The 22,505-nt window shown below is 36.1% G+C and overlaps 1 protein-coding gene across 1 annotated transcript; it reads left to right on the plus strand.

The window, feature by feature from the left end:
• The first annotated feature begins 255 nt into the window (after nt 1-255).
• LOC124168182 (polyribonucleotide nucleotidyltransferase 1, mitochondrial) lies at nt 256-22,261 on the plus strand. The gene is made up of 11 exons (XM_046546313.1): nt 256-416; nt 530-824; nt 2,960-3,380; nt 5,551-5,794; nt 6,162-6,335; nt 7,581-7,774; nt 8,413-8,576; nt 12,197-12,384; nt 16,028-16,151; nt 17,281-17,514; nt 21,720-22,261. Exons 1-11 carry the CDS (start codon nt 265-267, stop codon nt 21,870-21,872), a joined length of 2,343 nt encoding a protein of 780 aa, XP_046402269.1. The 5' UTR covers nt 256-264; the 3' UTR covers nt 21,873-22,261.
• Nucleotides 22,262-22,505: the final 244 nt, after the last annotated feature.

Consider the following 22,505-nt stretch of genomic DNA (forward strand, 5'->3'; position numbering starts at 1 on the left):
GAGTACAGGATTCATGAGGATGGCCATCACGATCATCTAAATTCGATTCGACTGTCCGTAATGCTGGCATATAGTGACTACTTTTTAATAATTACACATGAAAAAGGAAGTGGTTGAAGTATTCTGCCAGTTATTTCAAAGGCGTGAGGAATATTTTATATCTACGGTATTTCAAATCACCCTGTTCACGATGACGTCACGCAACAAAAGTAGACTATCGAAATCGAAATATGTTATTCCTTTATTTACAAAATGGCAGCGCCCATGGGCGGTTGGGCCCGGACGTGCCAGAAACTTAAAAGAAATTTTAATAAGTGTCCCGTTTCAATCAGATCGTTAAATATGTGTTTTATTAAACATTTCAGTGATGGAAATCATAGTCGAGTACCATCGGTTGAAGTTTCTTTCAGTAATGGGTAAATACTAGGATAAGTTATGCGCTCACATCCCTACAATGACTTATTCACCTTCATTTAAGTGTATCTAATCGGCGATAAAGTTGGTATAACCAGTTTCTTGACTTCTACAGGAAGCAGATGACGATTTCAACGGGGAAGTACGCTAGATTTGCTGATGGGTGTGCCGTAGTAACCATAGGAGATACCTCTGTAATGGTCACTGCGGTCAGCAAAACGAAGCCATCTACATCATCCTTTCTTCCTCTAACTGTTGATTATAGACAGAAAGCTGCTGCAGCTGGAAGGATACCTACCAATTTCTTGAGGCGGGAAATGGGACCCTCTGAAAGAGAAATCTTAACAAGTCGTCTGATTGATAGGTCATTACGTCCGCTATTTCCTCAGGGATTCTTCTGTGAAACACAGGTAACTCAGTCTATGATATTACACCGTCACCGACTTACAGTGTAGGCTGTAGACTTGTATATTCACTTAATTGACCGCAAACTATACCCATTTCCTTGTATTATACGTACGCTTTCTCTGTATATTACGGATAAGTTTTCTTTTTGCCTTGTCAGTGTGACACTAATTCAAAAGTTTCATTGTCGCAATCCCAGATGGGACTCATTTCTTGGGGATGTTGCATTTGATCTAAAAATGTCCATATTTTTTTTCTTAAGCAGATGCAGGAGAGTATGTATTTGTATCTTGTAAATGCTACGAAAGGCAATCGTTTTAAGCTTTAAGGCGCTAGTGCAAGAGCCATTTCCGTGACGAATATCCTCTCGAACTTTTGCAAACGTCTTTTGAATGAGTGTTGCAACTTCTTTCCCTGCTCTACCCGCTCTTAGATTTAAGTGTTGAAGAGATGTGGACGGTGGGTGAATTAAGAGATATACATATGTCATGATTTGTGGTTCTTTGACGTGTGCCTATTCAATTTTATTCAGGATGGTCAGTTACAATGTCATTGTGAGTGAGGGGTACTAAAGGGAGTCTTCACAGACCTCCAGTCAGTGGCGGATACACATGGGGGTGCAGGGGGCGCGCGTCCCCCCTTGCAGGGCTACCCACATTGCCGAACATAGCAGAACCACAATAGGGTAGTTTCCTTCATCAAAGAAAACGAAAGGCATTGATTGCGATTCGTTACTCACCATTAGTGTATTCATAATACACAAATTATTTGGTTTTAGAAATACCAGTTTAGACGAATGGCAAGGGTCAAATTTTATCCTCATTTGAAAAAGGCCAGATTGGCGCCCATGCGATTCCACTCCACGTGACGTCACAGGGACCTAGTTTCTACACGAGAGGATAGGAGTTATACATCGTCTGAGGTTAACAATGCATGCATGAGGCACAGAGCTCAGGGAAACGTCTTAATAATCACCTATTAAAACTGGCTAAGGTCGGAAAGTTTTCTTCGTTTGATAAGGTATTAATAAACTATTTTTGAGCCAAGCGCTACCAGCCAGCAAGGTACTCAGCTACCCGCTAGCATCCTGCGTCCTATCAGCGCTCTGAGCCTCGATCAAGGTCACCTCACAAGGCGGGAGGGGGAACCAGAAATGCGTCACACGGACCTTTTCCCATCATTCCTACTTACGCGTCGTGTTTTCGCGCGCTTGAAATTTTTCACTTTTCATTTAATCGCTAAAAATAGGTATCGTCATTTAAAAATCTAAAAGCGTGAAATACGTACTCCAGGAGTAATAATCTTTCGATTTAGGCAGTAAAAAAATAATAGGAAACCACCCTATTGTAACTTTTTTATAGCATAAGATAGCATTGCCTTGTTTTGCATGTAATCAGTTTAAATAAAACTATCTTAAATTTTGCATGTAACTTTATTATTTTTATTTGATTTATTTGAATTAAATTTGGTTATTATTTAAGTGTAGGAAGTTCAAAATATCTTTTGCACCCCCCCTTGAGTTTTTCCAGCCTTTATATCAACTCACCAACCTGTCTGTTTGTCTGGTACAAATCTTGTAACTCAAATTTGACTCACTTCCTGTGAAGCAAAAACGCTGAAATTTTGCACACTTCTTCATTTCCGATGACAATACATGAAAATATAACTTTTTCTCTCCAACCCCCCTTTAACCACCCCCCAGTCAACCTATAGCCCCCCAAAACATGTTTTTGATCTAAGAAGTTCCAAATGGTCGATTTTCGTGTTTTGCGACCACAGTAAAAGTTATCCACTTTAGGCATATCCACATAGTAGGCATTTAAAAGCATAGGGGTGGCATTTTGAAACATAGGGGGCTTACCATTCACTGAAAATTTAATAAATATAGTGACTTTTTTAATACATCACTTTTGGTTTTTCGGGGTCACTGAGTTTTTTTTGCTTTGTGTCATATATAAATGTTGCTCATCCCCTGTAATCTAAATATAAAGGCTGGTTTTAAAAAAAAATTTTTTTATAAGAGCTTATTTCTGTATCCGTTACTGCCACCAGTTCACTTTTGGACTTACTTTTATATCAATATAGTTGTGCACAAGTGGGCCTTCAGCTCAAAATCACCTATTTATTTTGCCCATTGCAGATAATGTGTAACCTATTGGCTGTGGATGGTTCCAATGACCCAGCTGTTGCGAGTATAAATGCTGCATCTGCTGCTTTAGCCTTATCTGATGTGCCATGGAATGGCCCAGTTGGCGCAGTGCGTGTAGGACTCATGCGAGAAAAAGCTGAAGGTCCAGCTGAAGTGGTGGTTAACCCCACAAGAAGAGAAATATCTCAGAGTAAAAGTGGATTGGATTTAGTGGTGACGGCTACAAAACATAACTTGGTTGTGATGTTAGAAGGGTCTGCTAACATTGTGTCCCAACAGGATCTTTTAAAAGCCATAAAAACTGGAGTGCGCGAGTGTCAGAGTGTGATTACTTCCATTCAGCAGCTGCAGAAAATGTATGGACGAAGCAAAAGAGAGCTGACATCAGCTGTATCTCCTGGTGTGCAGGAAGGTATTTATAATCACCTGATTATTTAAGAAAATTGATGGTTGGAAAATCAAATTAAATGAATCACCATGCAAAATGTTGTCATCTTAGTATTGGTAGTCATTAAGGAGAATAAAAGTGCTCTTGTAGTATGAACTGAATTGAGGCACAATGGCTGGTTCCAGTAAATAAAAATACTTAAATGTTAAATTAAAGGTCCTGATGATGAAGTCTAATGTTGAAACCATGGTTGTGAATAAATATTAATGTGAAAGCACAAAGTTCTTCTTTTTTGAATCTTCTTTGTGAATCGCTTTCACCAACTTACGCCTCAAACAATCAAAAATAAATGTATCAAAAGGTTTCGTATTGTTTGTGTAAAAATAAAGGTTTTTACTCTCTCAAGGTTTAGCCTCCTATTGAGTTGTAACTCAAGGGTGGACAAAGTAATTACCCTTTCACAATGTGTGGGGGTTGGTCATTTTTCCACTATTTCTAAAGGAAAGGTGTACAGATCAGGGAAAAGTTGGAAAATTTTGTCTATGGCATCAGAGAAAATTTATGCCCTAACAAGCAAATCAAAACAAACGACACACTGTCAGCTGGCTGTGGTCTTACTTCTTTGACTCGGAAAGATGCTATAAATTTGTCCTCGTAAACTTCGTTTTATGTAAGTGCACTTACCTTGTTGAGTTAAGAAAATTTAGTATCTGATTTCTTGCAATTGTATAGCATAGTTAATACTTAGTGTTCAGTATCACCAAATATGCAAGTATACATTGCCTCCTAAAATTGTTTGAGCAAAGTCCTCCGTCCAGTCCTCAGCTTAAATTTGACTCCATATTTAGGCTTTCATTTGTCTGTTATAAAATTTTAAAGGTCCTTTTTTGTCCATTATTTAAGCAAAGTTAATTAAGCTACTGTTTTTTTGAATATGCTTTTGGTAAAGACTTATTCAATGTGTCAATTTAAATTGACACCAAATTATTACCTATTATTATATTCAATGAAAAACCTCTATTTGGTCTTGAACTGGGGCCTACAGCTTCCTTGACAACCTCCTTATCCACTGGGCTTTCACCATGTGATGGGCACCTATGGAGGTGATTTTATTTGAGTCCTTAATGTTTAACCCTTAGAATGCGGGAATGTTTTTTAACCCTGTTTTTCTGAGATGGTCGGAGAGGTTGAAGCTGCATTAGCTATCCCAAGAGTGTGGAAAAGTGCATTTGGGCTCTACCCAGGCAGCAATAAAAATTTTGGGAAACTGAAGAAGGTAATCGAGCAATGGTCAAGCGTTTAAAATGTTTTTCACAGTCGGCGTACAGTATATATAAAAACGTTGCTCCCAAATATCTAATATAGAGAGTTGAACTTAACTGTATAAAGTGTAGATGCTGAGGAAGGAGGGTGAGAAAAAGTTTAGGAATTTGAGATTTTGGTATGGAGGAGGAGTTATAGGGTGAGATGATTGAAGAGGAAAATAAATTAGGAAGTGCTAGACATAATGGGTGAGGAGAGGAAACTTTTAGAAGAGATAGATGCAGTAGAGACAGAAGCTATGCATGGAGCAACTGCTAAGTTGGAAAGGGATGTTGAAAACTGTGTTTTAGGTGAGAATATCGGGTAAAAAAAGGGGGAGTGGAAGAGAAAAAGATTTATGGGTTAAATGAAAGGGAATATCTATGTATCGGTCTTATTGTGAATTGAGGAGGGAAGTTAACTATGGAACGGGTGAAGACTGAGGTGATTCACAAAATGCTTCATGTGAACCCACCTGGGCATGCAGATTAAGTTAAAAATAAAACTAATGGGCTATAAAATCCTAAACAGGGGTGAGTCATGAGTCATTTACTACCATCTTTATGTCAGTAACGTTTGAAGAAATTTCAGCACCTGGTAACACTCCTTGTCAGTGGAGATCTAACTAAACTCTATGGTCATCTTTTCTTCTATTCATAGTTAATGAAGGTGGAATCCATTCATATTGTAAAGCAATAGATTCTCAACTTATGAAATAGACTGGTAAATTATAGTGAGTCCCTTCAAAGAATATAATTGTTCATAAGGTGTTTGAAGGAAATAAAATCATAGTAAAATATATCTTTCGGGTGTTGTCAGTGTAAAATAATGATTTATGTCCTAAGTCTCTCATCAATTTTTCACTTATTTGTTTCTCTATTGACATCCATAGGAGCTGTGGGGGAATGTACAGAAGATGTCATGGCTGTAGTCAAGGGTGAAATTGAAGCCAAATTGCGTGCAATATTTAGAGACTTTTCTCATGATAAACTCTCAAGGGATGAAGCTGTATTTGCTGTCAGAAATGAGGCTCTTGAAAAACTTCAGGAGAAATTTTCTACGGCTGAAATAAATGATAGTTTTAATAAAGTTACCAGAGAACTATTCCGATTAATGATTTTTGAAGATGATATTAGGTATGTTCAAATATTTACTATCATAATTACATAGTTGTAAAAATCACAATTTTTAGCCTATTTAACTAACTTCTTTGAGTACATCTCCAGTGAGTATATTTTAATGTTTACTTCAACATCTGTTGACCTCCATTGAATTACTTTGGCCTTCAGCCTCTGGATTACAAGAAATTAAGAACTGCGGGTATGTTTAATTTGTTTAGTTTTGGTTTTTATGATTGTGATTGTTTGCCTACATTTTTCACAAAATAAGAATTTAATTTAATATAAATACATATGATGATTTGCATTCAAGTATGAGCTGATTTGCTCAGTTTCACAGATATGCTTTTTTGTGTCATTTTCATTGCCAACTCATTATTTCCAGATGTGACGGTCGAACGCTTGATCAGCTAAGAAATATATCATGTGAAGTGGATTTATACAAACCCTTGCATGGATCTGCTCTGTTTCAAAGGGGACAGACTCAAGTCTTTTGTACAGTTGCCCTTGATTCCCCTGATTCAGCTCTGCGCATGGATCCTGTTTCGATCTTGACTAGGTGAGTATGGTTGAATTCATTAAAGTGATACCAGCATAGTTAATGAAAGCCTTCTTTTCAGGTCTAAATGTAAGATCTGTTGGCTTGTATGCTTAACCTGTGGTGCAGGACTTCTGGATAGGGGGACAGAGCCGTATTATTTTTTGGAAACATTAACTTAGGTAGCTATGTTGCAAATCAGGGAAATTGAAGATAAAAGGGGTAAAATCTAGGACCTTGAAAGTCCATTGAGTTAGTCATTGGTTGTGGAGCCCCTACTATGCGATTAGATAATTTTTCTCTGTCCATTTTGTCATATTTTCATTAATGTATTGATTAATTTTGTGAGTAAATGCTATATTTTGTTGTTGTCAATGGCTTTCAGGAGCAGCTGCGTCTTGCGCTTTGTCGCATGAGCTTTCACGGCCATTGCAGGGTGTATTATCAGGCGATGAATGATGCCACCTGCAATAGCCACGGAAGCTCGTGTGACAAAGCACAAGACGCAGCTGCTCCTGAAAGCCGTTGACATCAATGCATCTTGCTCCAAAAGCCTATGTTCCAAGCTGTATTTTTTTTTGCAACTTTCACTTGCACAAGTAATTATCACTGCTTTCTGCATTTGGTACTGCATAAGTGAAATGTCTGGGAAAAATAGCGATTTTTTTTCTGGTAAAATATTTTCCAAAATATAATGAAAGTAATACTATAATATGAAAAGGAAATGAAATAGGTAATAAGGTGTGTTAGAAATAAGTGTAGCCTAACTTGAATACATTCTTAAAACACTCCCCAGCATCTTTTCTAGCAGGAAGGCATTGAAATGGTCCGTGAAATTAAACAAAATTCTATGCTATAAATTTTTTATTTTATTTTGAATAAAATGGTACGTATTCAGGTAGACAATGATGACAAGGCCAATTTAAAGTGCTTTCAAAACAAATAACAAATTTTAAAGAACCAGAGTGAATAATTTAACAAAAAACAAATTGTTTACCATATAAATTTGAATTAGCTCTTACCTATTTCAGCTAGATTTTTATGGCCCCTTATGTGTGGTGGTACATCTCTATGCTTTTATATTTCCCATATCCATTGGAAAATAGCTTTTAACTCCTCTTATGAGGTACCTAGCTCCGTAGCAAAGTTAGTGTGAGGTAAAGATAGAGGTCTGATTTTATGAAAATGTTTTTATTTTATTTCCTTTACTGCATGTAATACATATTTATGTCTTATAATCATGGCAAAATATTTCTCCTATTTCAGTGGGTTGAAGGAGAAAAACTTCTTTCTGCATTACGAATTTCCTCCCTATGCAGTGAAAGAGGTTGGGCGATCTGGTCCCATCGGAAGGCGAGAATTGGGTCATGGGGCTCTGGCTGAGAAAGGCTTACGTGCAATTGTTCCTGATGACTTTCCCTTCACTATTAGGCTTACATCAGAAGTTCTAGAATCTAATGGTTAGTTACACTCTGTGGGGAGATCTTCTATATTATTTCTACTGTACATATAGATACCTTTTTCTCAACTTATACTCAACCAAACTCCACAAATGAGGTACCAAAATGCACAGAATTTACCAGAGAACATGCGACAGCATATCTTACTTCCTAAATATTGCTATTGTTTCCTAAAATTGGTTTTTAAATGATAAAATAATCGGTAAATATTCCTGACGTTAACGGCGCACAAACTGATACATTTGTTCATTAGCAACAATATCTCGCATTCTTTAAATAACTTTTATCAAAATGCGGCTGATTCCACATTCAAGTCTCCTGTTGATACGTAAGTATGAGTCATCATGTGCGTTTAACAGAGGATAGTGTAATTACTACCAATGTTGTGCTTAAAGAGGTCCTCTGACCTCAATTTGTACATGAACATTCCAATTGAATTTGTACATAAGACCCTGCCTTTTTTTCTACATTTTAAAATTAGAAACGCGCCTATCCCTCTGTGGACCTGCATTGAAAAGAGAGGGGGAAGTCTGCTTGGAGCGGGTGCATCACGTTCATTTAGTTTATATTTCATCCTTTACCATGATCTCAAGGAATTAACTCTATCCTCTAATGATGTGTCCTTTCATTCTCATAAGGTTCTTCATCAATGGCTTCAGTTTGTGGTGGAAGTTTAGCCCTGATGGATGCTGGAGTTACTGTGTCAGCACCAGCAGCCGGTGTTGCGATGGGCCTAGTTACTCGTTTTCAAGGAAATGATTCAAAGCATATAGAAGATTACCGAATATTGACCGATATTTTGGTGAGTTGTGTGCCACTATGTTGAAAAGAAAAATGGAATGGGCTCATTCACTAAGGTTTTTTTTACTGTTGATTCTGATAGAGTTTGAAAAATTAAGAAATTATATTTTTTGATCTGTCCTCAACTTCTTTAGCTTATGGGCCAAAATATTTTATCCCCAATAGTGATAGAGTGAAATTAAACTCATGAAGAGAATGGCTTAGTGAGGAATACTTTTATTGTGTCACAAGTTATCATTCCCTGACACTTACAAATTCTCTTCACGAGTTTTGCTCTAAGTGGAAAACCTCATTATGAAACTTTGTTTGGAAAAACATGGCATGCTGGTGAAATAAGTTACCATGCATTCTGCTGTACCATCAGAGTGCCAGACAAATTTTTGATGAATTAATAGGTACATAAAAGGGGAGGACCCTAAAATAACTGGGCAAAATAAAAAAAATACGTATACAAAATTTATTTTAATATGTTACAAACGTTAGTTTTTTTTAAGTATTCTCCATTAATACATTGGTTCGAGCATTTTTCAACTGCATGAAACACCTTTGGTACTTGTCCTTTCCAATGCCTTGCCGTGCTGCCTTCGATTCTATTTTCACCTCCGGAATGTTATCAAAAAATTTCCCTTTCATCACCCTTTCAATCCAGGGGAACAAAAAGAAATCACAAAGTGTGACATCTGGTGAGTAGGGTGGGTGAGTATGCGGTGCCCTTAGGTTTTTGCCAAAAACGGTTTGATCAGTAGTCAACAAGTTGGGGATGAATTTTGCTGCGATTTATTTCATCTGCGAATCTTCAGCTAAAATGTTCTATACAGAACTCAACGAAAAACCAGTTCGTTCTTCTAGTTCATCAATATTAGCCCTCTTATCCTCCTGTACAAGGGCACGAATTTTGTTGACGTTTTCATCAGTTCTAAGAGCCTGGCCCATTTGTTGAATATCTTTGATAATAATAATATGTTTTATTTGCCCAAAAGACCAAGGTACATTTGCCAAGGTATTAGTCACGTCCATCAAAAACATAAGTAACTTCACAAGCATAAAATCAGTGTACATATAAATCGCATATAATAATCACTCATAACAAAGAAGGGAAAAAAAATCACATTGTATAACATTCCATCAAGCCCTTAACTCATGTAAGTATTCCTCCAAAGAGTAATATGAACATGAAAGAAGGAACCTTTTTAATTGTATTTTAAAAGCATTAAATTTTTTAATATTTTTTACATCAGCAGGGAGTTTATTATATAGCGTACCCCCATTTCCCTTGGGCCCAGTTTGTTTAAGTTTGTCCTTGTAGTAGTGTAATGTATGTCATGCTTGATAGACATGTTGCCGCATTTAAATCACAAATACCACTCTTACACTGGAGTTATTTTCAAGGCGAGTTCTTTGTAAGCTAGAGACAACACATCGACCGCATCCAACGCACTTTACCAAATAGAAAATATAATTTCAATGCTGCACCCTTCTCTGTAGTATTAGCCATCTCAAAAAACCAAAAGGTTGAAAAACTCTTTGAACAAAAACTGTCTGAAGGGGATTGCTACAACCGACTAGTGATGGGCAAAGTCGATCATTTTAGTGATTCAATCATTTTGACTCGAGTCACATAAGTGATTCAATCAATTGATTCAATCACTATGATCGAAAAGACTCAAATGAATCAAGATCGAAAAGACTCAAATGAATCAAGATCGAAAAGACTCAAATGAATCAAGATCGAAAAGACTCAAATGAATCAAGATCGAAAAGACTCAAATGAATCATGATCGAAAAGACTCAAAAGGAATCAAGATCGAAAAGACTCAATCAATGGATGTAATAAATCATCGAATGTTTGAATAATCGAATAAATACTGCCTCATCTGCGAAGAGCATTGGTAACGCTGATTGCTATCCATATTATCATTTCATATACTATTTTGATTGTGAATTCCTAGATGAGTAAATTAGATTTCAAAAATGAAGGAAGTAATGTCATGAAAATATTTGGAAAGGCGAAACTGCCACTGTTTCTTAACACTAATAAAATAATTTCTAACTATAGTTGATGAAAATATAACACAAAATACACCACACACTATGCATGAATCTGATCTGCAGGATAATTTTATGAACGGCACAATAAAATGTAACCAGCTTTAACTTCTACTTCTTAACGTTCTCCTACAGGAGTCATCTTAATATTTTCCTTTTACGTGTATTGGTGTTACTAATACTGATAACTGCAGGAAAACATTTAAGAAAAAGATTACACAAGTATTCAGTTCTTCATAACATAGTATTTAATTTTCTCACAACTATTTCTGCCCTGAGGAAAAGAGATCAAGCATCTATCGTTCCAAATTTTGAAACAAACCGGAAACCGAGATGATTGATATGAAACCGGAAGTCGGAGTGATTGATGATTGATGATCGACTTGTTTAACGAAATGAATCATGAGTCATTTGATTCACCTAGTGATTCAATCTTTTTGATCGAATCGTTCATGATCGACCCATCACTACAACCGACTGAAGCCATGCTGTTTGGAGTACTGATGCAGAAAGGGTGAATTAGCACCTATGTTGTGGGAGAATGATAAACTATAAAAGCAACAAGCTCAGCAATTTTTTTCCATTTATTTTTGGAACCCCCTCATATGTACCGTGTAAAACCTAATGAAGGACTTTCTCTTTGCAAGTACTTCACGTTGAGGATAACGTCTATATGCTGATGTTTTATGGTATGGCAGAAGAGTCAAAATTATGTAATTTTCCTCAAAGAAATTTAACTCTTCAGCAGGAACAATGGCCACAGGGATGGTATATAGTGGTATACAGCTTTTTTTCATAAGAAAACACCATGTACGCTTAATTTTCAGTTGCTGCCCGTTGTGATGTATGCAAAAGCCGAATCTTATTATTTGTTTCAAGCTATCCACATTTTTGCTCAATAAGTGAGATATTGATTGATTTTAAAATGAAAACTATTAAAGAATTTATGAACTTTAGTATCGAAGTATTTAATTCCAGAATAGAAAGTATTCTCTATATTTTCAGTGATATTCTTTTGTTATAGTATGATGATAAAATATTCCATGACAAAAGTTTTTTTCTTTCCTTTTTATGAAAGATAAGAAGTGTTTATATTCTTGTTACTCCACTTGCCCTGTTGAAATTTTATGGTGTAAGTAATTTCTGTGGAAGAGCGTTCCAATTAGAGTGACCTTTTTCTGGACATATCCATTAGTATCAGATAATCTTTCGTCCTTTGATAATATTTTGATGTATTTAAGTAAATGAAAGGTCGTAGCACTTTTCCACAAGAATTTTTAATGCGTACAACGCGTTTCGGCTCACTCACAAATATGTCTAACTTCCACCAATTGAAGCCTGAATCTGTTGAAATATTTTGATGGTTTGGATATGCTCCACATCTGTGCAATAAGGGCTCTTTTTATAAGGTTTTGTTTTCTATCCCAAAAGTTTGGTACATGTTTGGAGTTGCACTAATCATAAATAATGTTGCATGTGGCATTTTATGAAAATTAGAGATATTTTATTGCAGATATTTTCTACATGCATAAATATTTTGAACCTGCCTTATTTTTTATTAATTGAATCACAAAGGGTATAGAGGACTACATGGGTGATATGGACTTCAAATTTGCTGGAACCAAGAAAGGTGTAACAGCCTTGCAGGTGGATGTTAAAATTCCTGGATTGCCTTTGAAAATTGTAATGGAGACAATTCTGAAAGCCACTGATGCCAAATCTAGGATAATTGATATAATGAGTGAAGCTATTAGGGAGCCAAGGTACGTAATGAATCTAATCATTGCATGAGTACCCATGTACTGGAATTTTTTTAAAAGAATCTATAAAGTGCATAATCCTCTATGCATACGAATAGCATTTTTCTCGAAATCGAATATCGAATACGAATGCTTAATTTTTTTCCAAATACCACACTTGAATATCGAATATTTACTGTATTACTTAATGTGCATTTTTCCACCAATTTCAAATACAAATTAAAATTAAAATAAAAAATGCTGAACTCTTTGCAAGTCATTCTACTTCAATACAGCTCCCAAATCCATATGCTGCTGTCACCCAAGATTACGTCAAACTTGCGTGCATGAAGCACCGCAATGCTTTTGTTCTTTCTTATATGCATACTGAAGGAAGGTAATATTATTAGTATTGCTTTACTTCATTCTTTGAAAACCTAAATTTAAATATGAAATTGGTGGTAGCTTTAAAATTAGAGTATTTAAAATGTAAATTTGATCGTGCAAAAAGGAGTAAGAAAAGGAGTAGCCTTGCACTTGCATTTGAAGGTATACATACATTCTTCTTAGTGTTGTTCTCATGGAGGCATCAGGATTATACGTATTGTAATGCTTATTTTCAATGATAAGTTTTCTTAAAAATATTATTAAAGAATTGAACCAACAAAATGCCCAAACCTTCATGTAAGACCCAATCATTGCCAATGGATTTAAATTGAATCACGGGCAATCTGTGCTGTGTATTTGAAATTCGAATAATTGATAACTTTGTTTCATCGAATATCGAATAGAGTAAAAAACTTATTATTTGAGGTATTTGGTGATTCTACTATTCAAACGTTCCATTCCTAATCTATGTGTAAGAAAGAGGAGGTCTGTTTGTCCGTCCGCTATGCATTTCCATATGGCTGCAAGGATTGTGACCGAAGTTAGTACATAGGTGCATCTCATGATCTCAGACCCTCTAGTGCTACTTTCAGTTGAGTTCGATGTGTCCTTTGTGTTGTTTTCTCATTACCATTCATTACGTCATGTCATGCAACTTCTGTGGTTGGACGTGGTGACCGGTAGGTGTAAGGGTGCGGGTTCTTGCCCTTGGTGTCGGGAAGCAAATAATCACACACAAGTATGTAAAGTTTTTACCCAAAGTTTATTTCCTTTTAAAAACCAAATATCAAAATCCATTCAAGCAAAAGGCATGAAGTAATTATGAATTTGTGCGTCCAGAATAGCCAAAATTTAGAACATTACCAAAAGTCTCGGGAAGGAGAGGAGCTGCTGGTGATGGCACGGGTGGATAGCGAGGCGCTTAGGTCGCACGGGCCATACGGCCCGTGCTTCGACTCCAACTGTGAGTTACTGAGTGAGTCCCTGAGTGCGTCCGTGCCAATAGCATCTCCACCGTGCCATTATGTAGGGAAGTGGTACCAGGATGTTTTCGTTCAATAGGAAGGGGAAAGGAAGGGGAAGAGGAAGGTTAGGCGTTCTTGAAAGTGAAAAGGTGCAAATCCCGAGGCATAGTTTGTCATAGCTGGCTATTCTGAGACGTCACACTACAACATATTTATGCATATTTTGGAAATGGAAATCTTCCATTTCCGGATCACTACATAGGCACACCTTTTGACACGCTCAAAGAGAAATCGTAAAAATCCTATATCATCGTGAAATCCGAGTTCCAAGTTTCCTACTTCTCTGGGCACTATCCTTCCTGAGCAAGGCCTGCTAGCACGTACATAAAGGAGTATGTCTGCATTTTTATGGGCTATATGTGTGGGTATTTACATTGATACATCATATGTATAATCTATATAAATAAAAGGGTATGTCTGTTTGTCTGTCCTCTATGTGTTCCCATACTGCTTCACAGATTGCGACCAGAGTTAGTGCATAGAAAGATGCATGTCACGTTCCCAAATCCCGTGGTGCCACTTGAGGTTGCATTTTATGCATCCTTTGGGTTGTTTTCTCATTAGCATTTGTTACGTTACATCATTCAAATTCTGTTGTTGGACATACTGCTGGGCAGGCGCAAATCTTCACTCGATCAAAGGGGAAGCATAACTCAAAGGATACAACACTTACGTATCATGTAATCCTGTCAGTGTAAACTCTTCTACTGGGGTATGAGTTCACACGACGTTTTTGGTGTACGCACATACGGACACGTATCGATCAATGTTGTGGAGCAGGGTATAAGGTGATCAGGGTAAGGCGTGGTATGCGGAAATAGTTTTTTCCATTGTTTGCTGTTACGCTGTAAGTACTGATATGTGACCATGAATTCCAAGATCGAAATTTCCCTCTTCTCTGGCTGCTATCTTTCCCGGGCAATGCCAGGGGGACCTTCTAGTTTCTAATGGATGGAATGTTATTAGGTTAAATGAAAATGAATTTTTGATCCATAATTTGCTGTAGGTGCGCATATTTAGATGTTATGCTTTTAAGGACATTAATTTACCTCGGGTCACGTATAGTATAAGGAATCGGTAGTTTTGCTCTTTGAACTTTAGGCTGCAGCATTTGCTTATTTTGGCTTAGGTCATAAAACTTCCTGGTAGCATTGACAATATACAGTACTAAATTTGGAGCAATATGAATATTTTTGGTCTCTGTCTTACCATATGGTACCAGCAAAATGTGTTGCATCTTCACAAATATCTGGCATACATCACACACTTCATATTCCTCGCATGAAAGCTGTGATCAATTTATGATTCTGTGAAACATACACCAAAAGTTCTGATTTCATTTTGTGCTCATGGAGAATTCTCCATTTTCAAGCAGCTGTACACACTTTTAGTATTGCTTTAGGAAAGCAAACTTCACTGTGTCATGCTGTACAGCTTATGGATATTGTTGCTGTACTCAGAAAAAATAAGAAATGTCGACAAGTATATGTAAACTATAAAATTGAAGTTAGGAGACACTCCCAGCTGGTATCATATGGTGCTGATGGGCATTAATGGTATAATAAATTTTATCTCTGTTTTTGTTTACATATAATGGATTTCAAAGTGAGTAATCAATATCAAGTTAGTTGTGCATACTTCCTTTTCAATGCTTCCTTCATCTGAAATGTGTGATTCATGGTAATTAGGGACTTACAATTAGTTCTGTGGAATCTGCATTTACCTGCATCTGGTCAAATTCCAAAGTCAGTCACCGTCTTCCAAATATTTTACTGGATTTGAAAATAGTTTATTTCATTTGATATAATTTTATTTTTGAAATTAATATAAGTTACTTCCATGAAGTGCTATGTGGAAGCATCAATCACATCTTTTAGCTGGGTTGTTCATAGTTTGTAAATTCAATAATCAGTCACCAATAGCACCAAATGTGATTCAATAAGAGACTAAGTTTTAGCTAAAGTGTCATTCACCATCTCTAATTTGGAAATATTAATTAACATCATTGGAATTTCTTACTAATTGGTGTATTTTAGAAGCTTAGTAGGCAAAGAGGTGAACCTTCTAAATTTTTAATTCAGAAGACGGTACGCTGTAATGCTCACTTTTGTAGATAAATACATATAACCTAGTAACTGAAGGCATTTCATTCTAAGGGTTAGCAAAATATGTATTTGTTTTTAAGCAAGCTTTTCTTGTTTTCAGTGTATTAAAATTTCACTTAGCATTTATAAATCCTTAAACGTTTTCTTTAGGAAGGAGAGAAAGGGTAACTGGCCTGTCTCAGAAAAACTTGACATTCCTCCTGAAAAAAGGGCAAGGTTCATTGGTGTTGGAGGGTCAAATCTGAAAAGATTAATGGCAGAAACTGGAGCCCAGGTACATTTTTAATGATTTTAATGTTAAATTCTAGGTTCAAATATTTGTTAAATATTTGTACATTTTTAATGATTTTAATGTTAAATTCTAGGTTCAAATATTTGTTAAATATTATTTTATAATTACAACAGTATTTGAATGCGTAAAACCATGTTATGTTTGATTGTACCTAATCTTTTTATTAATAGAACAGTGGTGACTAAAGGCATTGCCAGGAAAGTTGGTTGGGGGATTACCTCAGAACCACCCGCCCTTTACCATTGTGGGGTGTTTTTCGACCCTGAAATTTTTTAAATTTAACCTTATCAAATCTTAAATTAAGCTTAATTTTTGTATAAAACAGAAGTACGTTGGGTAGCCAGGGGGAAGATAGGGGTATCAAGTGCAAAACATTAACACGTTGCGTACTGATGGCGAGAATTCTCGTCATTTTTTTCCCGAACGTTCCGCACGGATGACGAAGATTCTCATCATTTAGCCGCGTCAACCTAAGCAATTTTAAAGCGTACAATACGTATTCGTAAGTATGTTTTCAGTTGTTGTTCGTAATTCATAATGAATTGATGCATCATAACATTTGATTGGGTAGAGTTATATTCTAAACATTAGCTTACCACGGTACGCAACGTGTTAAAAAACAAGCACAACGGATTAATAAAATTAGTAACTATGTAATATTTTTAATGGACCTTTTGAAATGTATTGAGTATAAAAATACTATACTATAGTGGAAAAAATCGTAATTATATATTTTTTCCTAAAAGTGAAACATGTCATTTGACCCGTTCAGCTCTGGCATTATCTTTATTACAAATGAATAATGCTAAATAGATGAAGCTGCATTCTGTCTTATTCAATGTAGTTTATGAATTAATCCCTCATGAAATTGGAACCTTTAAAATTTCCAATGTCTTCGGTTAGATAATGTAACAAATTTTATTATTTCCTTCATTCTATAGGTAATCTTGCCTTAGGAAATTAGAACCTTATGGTCATATATTATTATGTACATATAATCATAGCTGCAGCATCAAAAACTAAATTGATATTGCCTTAGTGTTTACGAGGTTGAATTTGTGTGAAGTGAAAAGAAATTAAAAATGAAGTATCTTTTTCTTTGATGATACAGGTAAACCATCTTGAGGATGGGTCTTTCACCATTTTTGCTCCGAATGTTGATGCTAGGAATGAGGCACAGGAAATGATTGATGGGTGGTTATCTGCTGAGAGAGAGCCAGTACTTGAATTTGGAGCTGTGTACACTGCCAAAATCGTGGAAGTTAGAGAAATAGGAGTAATGGTCACCCTTTACACTGGCATGATGCCTGCCCTCCTCCATAACTCTCAGCTGGATCAGAGGAAGGTAATATGCAGTTATTAATTTAAACCTTATTTTTTATATAATGAGTATTCTTTGTTTTCTTTTGGATGGGACAATGCTCAAATTTCATCAAATTCAAATCTTTTTTTACAATTGAATCCAAATTCGGAATCTCAGTACCAAACACCAAATACAGTGGAACTTGGTTAGTACGTTCCTCCTTAGTACGTTTTCCTCCTTAGTACGACGATTTCTCTCGGTCCCGGTACCATCGGAACAAAATATGTACAGGCAAAAGTATTTGGTTAGTACGTTTGAAAAAATTGCGCTTTCCTGGTTAGTACGAGCAATTGCTAGCTGTGACGCAACCCGCAATTCGTTCGCCAGTATCTTCTTAAGGGTCGTAAAGCTCCGAATTCATGATTTAATTTATTATTACTAGCCATTAACATTCTTGCATTCATTCCACATATCTTTCGTCGACCGTGATTTATCCAAATGCATTTCTCAATTCTTATAACGTGATGAATAATAAAATATGGCCATTTATCAGGAATGTCTGACTATGCAAAACTGCAGCCAATGAGAAGCCCCAATTTTCCCCACCCCGAGCTCCTCACCTTCTGTTGCCTCTGGAGTGCCCACTGTGCACACATTTCAGGAGTGGGCAATTGTTGCTATTGCACGAGTTATCATGATGAAGAAATGAGTCTTATCCAATTCCCACTGTATCTAAAGCAGTACTGCACGACGCCAATGCTACGGAGTACGTGCGTATTTGACTACTGCTGCGGGAGCAGACGATGCTCTGGATCTCCACGCGAAGCTTAGCTTAAAAATACTTGATCTCGGCACCAAAGCAGACGACATTAAACAAATTTTTAAAGTAAATTTCAACTGTATAATATAAAATCTTCTTGTAATTACGTCGTAATCTAATAATCTTGCGTGTTATTATTCGATATATCGATCAATATAACAATCGATATGGCTTTATTCCAGAAGTGAATGTGTACGGCTGTTGCCGTAATTTAAGGTTAATATAATTTTGTCCAATTTTTATGATGTTTAAAAACAACCAGTTGACATACTCAGGGTTGTTGCTATATTCTCCGAGTATGCTGTGGCAAAAAAGGAATGACTTAGCTTTACTTGTCCTCTTTCTATAAATATATACATATAGGATAAATCACGGGAGAAAGACGCCGTTTTCATGTATTTGTCTTCGGGAAATCTATGAAACATTGTGATTTTTATTCACATGGTATTGTTTTTCAATGTAGCGCCCATTTTCTTTATTTTAAAGGTGATTAGAGTTCAGGAAGGCGATCCTACGAGAACTACCGATAGTAATTGTAATTATGACGACTTTTCCACAGATTGCAATTACCCCGACTGCTATTTTTTACTTTCCTCGTTAGCACGCTTTCCTGGTTAGTACGTTCATTTTTTGTGGTCCGTTCAGAAACGTACTAAACAAGTTCCACTGTATTAATACATACCTCTCATACAGCAACAGCACCACTGTAGTATTTATTAGAATTTTTGAAGCTTCATTTCAAGAAGAAACTATTAATGTGTAAAGAAAGGCTTATAAATTTCAATTCTCCAAGGTTTGATAAACCAAGATTTTAATAAGTAAATTTATTTTGAGGACAACAACCATTTACTACCTTTACTACAACCTCTATTTACTTGCCTAGCCATTGATAACATGCATTTTCTGGTTAACAGGTTGATAACTTTGGGGAGTAAAATGTTCTATTTTTTGGAATATATTTCTTGCCTGCGGCCTGTGAAATTATGGATTATAATACTATTTTAAAGCTAGGTTTTTATAGGTATAAAAGAGGAAACGTTTCTGGTTTGACACTCCTATGTCCTAATTGATTGACTGGTAAAACTTACTGCTATCTCATCTTAAAATCATTATCACACCTGAATTGTTCGTTTTTAGCTTGAATTCCATGAGATAAATTCAGTAACTGAATTTGAACCTTATTTGTTGTAAATCGAGTACCTTTATCTTAGTAGTAAGGAATTCAAGAAGTGTCGTCTTAGTTCTGGTGTTGTCTATGTGATTTCATTTTGCTCTTTATAGTTGACACATCCAAATATTTTATACTGATATTCTACGAGGGTCAATATTTCAGTAGATATGCTGCATGACCTTAGTTTAAACCCTATTTGATTAAGTCATAATTTCTTACATAACAAACTTTCTGGGCGAAAATTCAAAACATCTTGATTTGGGATGGATGGATCCAGGATTTTCTCGGATTCAGATCTGGATCAGATCCTTGATTTCCTGCTATAAAACGAAGAAATTATTCAAGTTTCTTCCGGGTACATACTATTAAAGGAATGCTTTTTAGATTTAAATACACATTTTAATATTCTTACTGTTTAAAAATTATTTTTATAAGCTTTCAAATTATTTTTTAAGAACGATAAAATCTTTACATGCTCCGGATCTAAACTGTCATGCTTGCGTTTGGAAATGAAAATAGGTTTCAATTTTCGGATAAGCCATTGACTGAATTTATTAATTCCTCACATAAGTTTCCCCTGAAAGTTGTCCCTTTTTCATCGCATACTGACTTGTATTTCACACAAAAATGTTTCAGTACCGGTGAGGTGGATTTGCACTTCCTCATGATAGTTTCACGTCACAGTGCACACGCATGATTCTCTTTATGCCAATAAAATTGTTTCTACTCATTGTAAGACATTTTCATCAGTATACCATTAAATTAAATTGCAACTGTGCAATCTGTAACACTATTAACAATACTTGGAACAACATTAGCGTCACGTGCGACGAGTTTGCAGGAACAGAACGAGACGACCGCTCAGTGAAAGAACGGGGTGGGCAGCAGAAGCACGTAAAGGATAGATGTAGGGGAAGGAGTGCACTCGCCCTGTCTTTCTAGCAATGAGGCTACAAATGAGGGAGTCAAGGTTGAATATGTCAGATCTTGCTATTTTGTGATGTCGTTGCCTTCAAAGCGAAGCTGGGTGAGCTATGTGATATATGCAGTTGGCGTTTCCAGGCCATATCTTCTTGTTTGACGGTACTGATGCCACGCCTGTAACTTTGAGAATTGTGCTTTTTTGACAATTTTGAATATTGGTATAGTCTATTTATAGCTAAAAAAAACTTTGTTTCTATCAATTTGAGCTTAAAAAAATCTGAATATGTTGGAAATGCGATGCATTTGGTCTCATTCTTTTTTGAATCTCATGGGATATTGGGATAAAAAAATATTGGGGATGATGGAGGGGATGAGAGTGCTTTATTTAATCTGCGACGTAGTCACTTTTGACTTGGTTGTTATCCTATGGCATTGAAATTCTCCTGATGGTTGATCAATCTCTTTGTGAGAGTCACACTTTGTAAGTGCCTGTTGTATTTTGCCAAAAAATTTTCTGTGGCTGAAATTCTGTTGCATAATCCAAACGAGAGCTTTTAAACAAAATGGTTCAAGAGTAGGACAAGCATCGCAGTGCAACGGCGCATGCGAAGGTAGGATCGGAACTTGTATGGGACGCTGTATTCACTGAATCATAAATGTAAAATTTTGGATCCAGATCTGATGCCATCAGTGAATTTGGGAAATGACAAGATCATACATCAAGTGTGATGGATAAAGAGCGTTGTCAGATCCATCATAACTTAGCTCTCGAATCTGAGGTTTTTCTATGTATTAACATATTCACTCCTTCAAAGAATGATGCTTGAAGATCATTTAGAATGCATTAATGGCAACATGTGATCACTATAAATATTTCTCGGGTTTCTAGCCGAGTGAGTTAGACCAAAAAATTCTCACTCGGCTAGAAACCCGAGAAATATTTATAAGAAATATTCGCCGAGAAAAAACAAGATCATATATGATCACTAGTTCTAGGCCTTAGTTGTATCTTTAATATTGTGAAATTACTGATTTAAGAAATGGGCATCATCAAATACGAAAGTGAAAGTCATGGAATAAAATTTATGAAATGGATATAGGAATGTCATAATTATTCCTTCTCAGATTGCGTACAAGTATGTATTACCTAATTATAACTTTCCTGAAATACTTGCTGTTTTACTCTGTGAAAATCACCCTAAATGTTATGAGGTATCATGATTTGATGTATCAATGGTAGGACAAATGTTTGGCCTTTAAATGTGAAGATCAGTAATAAGCTTAGTGAATAGTATTCTGGCTTTAATCACAATCTTTGGTTTCATTTTCTAGGTAAAACATCCGGAGGCATTGGGCCTAGCAGTTGGACAAGAAATAAAAGTGAAATACTTTGGTAGGGATCCTGTCTCTGGATTAATGAGATTGTCTAGAAAAGTACTGCAAGGCCCAGCCTCTGCAATGGTGAGAAACTTAGGTGATCACTGAGGGATTGCAGCTGTTGGGCGTGAAATCTAAAAGTTTGAGCAGGATGAGGTCATTCTGCCTCTTCTACTTTCGCTGCCATTTAAAGTGGTTTCCTGTTGTTTGGATAACCAGACAATAAAATATTTACTAAATTCAGTTCTATGAATTATGGACTCTGAGATATTTTTTTAATCACTGAAAAATGTTTATAAAATTGCATTTTAATGCTAGTTTATGTATATATGTATCTTGATCAATGGTTGTATCTTGATCTTTGGTTATTGTTGGGCATACAAGGTTTTTTGTTACCAAAGCTGTTTAGATGTGTAAATGTGCATGTTAAAGAGGTAACTGAATGCCATTTGTATCCCAAAAGAAATAAATTTTCAATCGTTGATTTTATAAATGAAGCTGGAATACCGTATTTGTCTGAATAAAGTCCCCCCTTTTTTTCCAAAAATGCCCATGGTAAAAGTATCATGGGGGTACTATATTCAAACCCATTTTTTAACTTTTTCCTGAAAATCAAGCCTCAAAATTAGGGGGGGGGGGACTATATTCGGAGAAATACGGTAATTTTGGAGGTCTCTTGAATGCTAATGGTTTTTCTTCATTATTCATTTAGTGGTTCAACCCAAAGGTTTGTTTTGAATT

The sequence above is a fragment of the Ischnura elegans genome, chromosome 11, assembly GCF_921293095.1.
Source record: "Ischnura elegans chromosome 11, ioIscEleg1.1, whole genome shotgun sequence".
Lineage (NCBI taxonomy): Eukaryota > Metazoa > Arthropoda > Insecta > Odonata > Coenagrionidae > Ischnura > Ischnura elegans.